General features: G+C 42.9%; 2 protein-coding genes across 2 annotated transcripts; one reads left to right on the forward strand and one right to left on the reverse strand.

Annotated features, from left to right (window-relative positions):
* Window positions 1–2,789: 2,789 nt before the first annotated feature.
* Window positions 2,790–3,590, reverse strand: LOC149169065 (albumin-2-like). Its single transcript, XM_089425060.1, has 2 exons — window positions 3,467–3,590; window positions 2,790–3,325 (listed from the first exon to the last, which is right to left on the reverse strand). The coding sequence occupies exons 1-2, from the start codon at window positions 3,588–3,590 to the stop codon at window positions 2,790–2,792; spliced, it is 660 nt and encodes a 219-aa protein (XP_089281186.1).
* A 179-nt stretch (window positions 3,591–3,769) lies between these two features.
* Window positions 3,770–4,777, forward strand: LOC149169066 (transcription factor MYB93-like). The gene is made up of 2 exons (XM_089425062.1): window positions 3,770–4,005; window positions 4,114–4,777. The coding sequence occupies exons 1-2, from the start codon at window positions 3,887–3,889 to the stop codon at window positions 4,775–4,777; spliced, it is 783 nt and encodes a 260-aa protein (XP_089281188.1). The 5' UTR covers window positions 3,770–3,886.
* Window positions 4,778–6,435: the final 1,658 nt, after the last annotated feature.

Consider the following 6,435-nt stretch of genomic DNA (forward strand, 5'->3'; position numbering starts at 1 on the left):
ACCTCTTCATAGAATGCCCAATAGCATCGACATGCTGGAAGCTCATAACCAGCCCTCTAGAGACAGGGGAGGTTCCCAACCAGGTCTCTCTCCTTCAGAAAGGCTGGGGGAAACTCTCTCCCTTTCCAACCAAAGACACAACCCTCGCCAAGAGACTCTGGTCCAGCATTCCCTCCAACCTCTGCTGGCAGATATGGCTCGCCAGAAACGCAAGCATCTTCAAAGACAAAAAACCTAGGATCTCAAATATCCTGGCCAAAACTGTTGCGCTTATAGCTGAGACTATTGAAGCCAACGGGATTCAACAAGCTGACCCGGAATACTCAACTGAGCAAGTGAAAGCATGGGTTCAAAGATTCAACTGCAAGCCAAATCCAAAATTCAAGACAATCAAGGGATCTGGACAGAGTGAATGGAAGATCAGAGGGTCAAAAGAGGAAGTTAACAACTGGATCCAAAGGCAAAAAAGGCACACACTACACTTCGACGGGGCCTCAAAGAACAATCCAGGCATAGCTGGAGCAGGGGGAGTCTTAAAGGACCCCCAAGGAAAAACGATGGTTACATATGAATGGAGCTTGGGGACTTTGTCAAACAACAAAGCAGAAGCATATAGCCTCCTTTTGGGGATCTCCATAGCGCGGAGGAGGGGAATTCATGACCTTCTAGTGATGGGAGACTCAGCAATCCTAACAGCAGCCTTAAACAAGGGGAACAACTTCAACCAATGTGCCCTGAACAGAACAAAAGACAGAATCTTTGAACAGGCCAGGGGCATGAACAACGTGACTTATAAACACGTCCTCAGAATACATAATAAGACAGCTGACGAGCTGGCCAACAAGGCCATCAAAAGACCCACGGGCCAGGTGAGGGAGAATGAGGAAATATATGATCATGATATCCCATAGATATATCTTAATCCCAATGCATCTGACTGTTAGTCACCTCAGGCATCTAACTCGAGACAACAGGCCAGCGAAAAAGAGATCTTCTGCTCTACAAATCGATCTCGACTGCCAAAAAGGAGGGTACAGGACAGGGAATCGGCCTCAGGACCTGAACATGCAAGAAAACAACAGCATTTCTCTTCGACACTCTCCCGGAATCAAAGGAAGGCGTGATCATGCCCATACTTGTTACAGAATACAAGGACGGTCACAGAGCACCTCAGATCACTCGAGGACAGATATGATCAGTCACTCCGCCTCCATTCATGAGTGGGAGATCGCCCGTTGCATCCTTTTTAAACTCATCAAGAACCCAAAGGCCCTCACTACTCATCAAAACCATAGCGCGCGCAGGAGAGCCCTTCTGGATCGGAGGCAGTGCCAAGGTGGTCTTTTCTGCAGTAACAAGGCTAGCACCGGAGACCAAATACACTCTGAGATTCTCTTAGTGAACGGCAATAGCTGGCTTTCCTTTGCGCACAGTGGCACCAGGCATCGAGCGCAAGCAAACTCCACGAGGGCGGACTTACCAGATCTCCATCTGAGCTGGGTAAACAATCTTCCCTTTATCTGTGTTCTTTTCAATACTAACAGTTGGTTCTGTGCTCCCAGCACTGCTCTCAATCATCAACAGGGCACTCACCTCAACTCTGCCTCACCAAAGCAATCCGGCTACACAAGCGGCAAGCCTCATAACTCCTCAGCATCTGACAAAGCCTTCACCGCTCCCAGCAAGATGGCTGACCAGAACAATCAGCAAGCTAACCAGCAGCAGTCAAGGAACCCGATGGATAACATATTTAACAACAGAGATTGCCATATGTGCAAGGCACATGTCATTATGATCAATGCTCTGAAGAAGCAGGTGAAAGATCTCACTGAGGACTTTCACGCGGACAGAAACTCGAAGAGAAAGAAGCTGGAGAAGAGGAAAAAAGAAATCGAAGACCTTAAGGATCGCTGCATCCACATGGAGGCAGTCATTGACCACCTCCGCACCTTAACTGAAAGCCAGCAAGGAGAAGCTTCAACAAGAGTGAGCAAGAGGGAACCTCTCCAGGATGACTCGGTTACCCAACATTCCCCCTAACTCATGCAGTGTAGTTATAAATGGATAGGAGGATCCTTTGTAAGGCATTATAGCCGTTTAAATTCAGTATTAAGTGTAGTTAAGAAGAGCTTCGAGAACTATGGGTCTGCGAGCCCAATTTTGAATCTCAGCTCTTGGAATCTTCCTCTTATTGTAATAGTTTTCGAATCGCAAGTTTTATAATACACAAGTAGACGACTTTGTTAAAAAAAAGAAAGTGAAAAGAATGATATGAAAGACAAAAATGAATGCATTGAAACCATTTTTCAACAATGGAGTCCATAAGAGATGAGATTATGTTATTCAGAAATATGGTAGAAAGAAAGTCAGGAATGTAAAGCGCAAGAAGAAGAGAAAAGAAGACAATTTAAAGATGTAATGTTGTGGGAGCAATCCATGGTTGAACGAATATTTAGAGTGTGAGTTAACTGAGTTAAGTGTGTGTATATGTCAAGTTATTTTAGGCGAATCGCTAGTCAAAAAAGTTTAAATACCCTTCATAGAATTCATTATAAAAAGTATATATATAATTAAAAGATATTTTATTTTTATTTTAAAAATCCCAAACACCAAGAAAATCACACATTACTGTCAACTGAATAAGTAAGATCGATGAAACCTGCAACATGCATGTATTCGAAATTTAGATGTAGATGGAAACATAAGTGGCCATGCATTCCGTGGAGCCGCAGAAGCGGTTCTTTATTTTAGCTTACTAGTAGAGTGCACGGCCCATGATAACGGATAGCTTACTCATAAGAGTAGGGATACATTGGTAAGATGTCCTTCAAGGAGGAGAAAATTTCAGTGATCTGCTTTGGTCCTTGAATAATGTGATCGTCTGTGGTGCCAGGAGCAAAATTAATAAGAGCATAGGTGTCACCCTTAAATATATAAGCCTCATTTGTTCGAGAAGAAGAAAATGCTGCATCCAGTCCATTCTTGAAAATCGTACCTTTAAGACTGTAAAAACTGTCAATAATCTTTTTGGGTCCTTGAATTATGTAATCATCTGTTGTGCCGGGTGCGAAATTGATACGGGCGTATTGATCACCTCTGAATAGATAGGCCTCATTTTCGGAGGAAGAGGTGAAGGCCGCATCAATACCCTTTGCAAAAATAGTATCTTTCAAGGAGTAGAAGCTATCAGTGATGAGACCGGGTCCTTGAATAATGTAGCCCTCATCAAAGTTGATAAGTGCGCAGATATTACTCCTGAAAATATAGGCCTCATTTTTTCCGGAAGCAGTAAAGGCGGCGTCAATACCACTTGCAAAAATAGTATCTTTTAGGTAGGGAAAGCCATCGCCAATAGTCTGGGGTCCCTTGATAATGTAGTCATTGGTGGTGCCCGGAGCATAGTTGATTAGGGAGTAGTCTACCCAGGAGGAAGAATGGCCCGGTTTCCGTCACCGCCCGGAAAAACCTCCGGCTCCGGCCACCAGCAATTCCTCCACCGTCCGCGGCCTCTGCCCATCTTTGCCACCCTCCGCATTAATGTGGACGACTGACAAGTTCCTGATAGACATTCCGATTTTTGGAATTTCCATCGCGTCTTGCCGGGAAGTTAATTCACCATATTCACCTGCGAAAGGGGACGGACGGGCTCAAGATCAGAAACTCTTTGCCGGGAAGTTAATTCACCATATTCACCTGCGAAAGGGGACGGACGGGCTCAAGATCAGAAACTCGTTACATACAGGAGCACGGCCATGGCTGGAGGGCTCTGCCGCAGAAAGCTGGTGATTAGGAATTTATATTTAGTGCTAGAACTTGCAAGAAATTCTCTGTATTTTTGTTTTTTTGGGTAGTTTTCATGGGGTGATTTTTATGCAGGGTTGCTGAGATGCGGGAAGAGCTGCAGATTGCGTTGGGCTTACTATCTAAGGCCAGATATCAAGCGGGGGAAGTTCACTGTGCAGAAGAGCAGACTATTATTCACCTTCATGCGCTACTGGGAAACAGGTCAGTTGGCCTGACAAACAAAACAACGTTGGATGAATTAGTTTTTTGTATCTTGATTCTGTCACCTGTGCACTGCACTGAGAGCTGATCTTGATTATAATGTGACAGGTGGTCCGCCATTGCTACTCACCTTCCCAAGCGAACCGACAATGAAATCAAGAACTACTGCAATACCCACTTGAAGAAGCGCTTGCTGCAGATGGGAATCGACCCCATGACGCACAAGCCCAAAGCCGAATCGATTATGGCACCTGGTGTTCAGTCGTCCAATGGGTTCTCGAATCTGAGTCATACGGCGCAGTGGGAGAGCGCGCGCCTGGAAGCCGAATCGAGGCTGGGGCGCGAGTCCAAGCTCAGGGCCAGGGGCCTCTGGTTTGCCCAGTTGAGAAACGTTAATGCGAGCTCAGATTTATTCAGCCGATTGCAGAGAGCCAGTCCAGGGTTCGAATCCGATAGAGAGGAATCAAAGATTCCCGGGTTGAGCTCTGTTCTGGGCTTTGATTGTATGAAAATGACACAGAAATGGGACAAGTTCCAGGATTCGAGGTCGGGAACCAAGTTAGACCAGTGCAATTTGTCAGCCTTGGGAGGTTCACTGGGAGTTATAGTCCACTGGAGAATGAGGAACGAGCTAGTAAGACGAGCTATTTGGGCCTTCTACAACAAGCTATGTGCCATGCTGGAATATTTTATATTCTATGCCAGTTTAGACCTGAATGTCTGTGAAATCTCAACTCTCTTTGAATTGTTGGATTTCATAGAAACCATATAAATGGTTTTGTAATTAAATTGGATTATTTGAAATTTACTGATTAATTTGGTTTTGTAATTATATGAAATAGCCTGAAATTTACTGATTAATGAAATTACTGTAAAACCTCGAAGATAACATTGTTTTTGTGGTACAATGGTAAAAAGAAGTCGCATAAAACTCAATGGGATGTCCAAGGAAGAACAGAGAAAAGTACTCTAGCGTGGGAGTGAATGTGTAGACGCGTACAAAGTCAATAACTGTGAACCAACCATTCACATGGACCGTGGTGCCAGGGGTTAAATTTGACGCCCGTATGCCCGTATTTAGCATTTTTCCCCGTAAAATACGTTTTAATTTAAAACCTCCACGTCATACGCAACTTGTCATTCATTTTCAAAACCGTCATATTGACGGACATATTTAAAAATTAAAAGTTTTAATTTTTTTTTTTATAAATTATATATATATATATCGCATTTTTGATATGGTGTACCTGTGACATGATCGGATGGTTGGCATTTTTAATATTGTGTACCGTGTGACAGTGATCGGATCTGCGGTGCGGATTTTACCTTCAATTCGCATTGGGCTACCACCTGTAAACTTTAATTCCATTAATGAGTCCCTGTCCGACTGCGGGGAAATAATCTATCAATTTACCACCGAATCCCCAATGCGGTCGTAGATTTGGTAAAATCGCTGAACAAGCAGAGGCTCTACAGAGAGATCACTCTCGCCCTTAGAACCACCCTAAGGGATGCCACCGCTGAGTATTCGTTTCTCCGAGTCAAGGGACTAGGGAAGCTTTTGAAGTTCTTGGGCTCGGTCGTGGAATCGGAGAACATGATTGAACTGTTCCGCGAGACTCAGACTTTTACAGAATTTCAAGGTTTTCTTCTCTCCTTCATTATTTATACTAGCAGTAATTTCAGTTCTCAATTATCTATTAACGAAATATCTCCGAGCATTTGAATTTCTTGTAAACGTGAATCAAATCGCAACGCCATCGGAACAAAACTATTTAATGAAAGTTGCCAAAATATGTTTGCGAAAAGCGTTTGGGTTTTGAGCTAATTTGTAGAGGTATGTTTCCTGAAATAGCTTTGGAGCTACTTTCAGAAGACACAAAAAAACCTATAAGAATGGTTGATTTTGGTTGACTACTTAGTAACATTACACGGTCCTGCGTGAAATGAAAATAGTTAGATTCAAAAACTATCTTAATTGATGGATATGTGGTTCTGTTATGTATATCCTCTCGAATATGGATATTTTCATTTGAAAATGAAATGGGGGTATGCATGTCTTCTGACGATGAATATTTACATATAAAAACTGGGATAGAGGAGAGATGGATAGAAAGAAACAACTAAGATGAATATTTTCATGTAAACATGAGGAGGCGGCTTCAGCATTGACATAGTATATATGCCATTTTATCTTTTACATACTCTTTGATTTGTTTCTTTTTGTAATTTAGACGATGGGATTTAATCTAGCTTTATGGGAAAATATTTTCCTGATCACTGCTCGTTATTATTATTACCTCAAGCCAATACAGTTGCTATAGCCCATCTTAACTTAGTCGGTTGTGTATTTTCTGGAGGATAAATGTTTCATTTCCGCTGGATTTGGTATGTTGAACAAATCTTTCAATACCCCTCAGTTATTCTGTA

The sequence above is a fragment of the Pinus tabuliformis genome, chromosome 4_2 (genome assembly GCF_031772625.1).
Source record: "Pinus tabuliformis cultivar Carrire ecotype Pingquan chromosome 4_2, CPIR1, whole genome shotgun sequence".
NCBI classification, from domain to species: Eukaryota; Viridiplantae; Streptophyta; class Pinopsida; order Pinales; family Pinaceae; genus Pinus; species Pinus tabuliformis.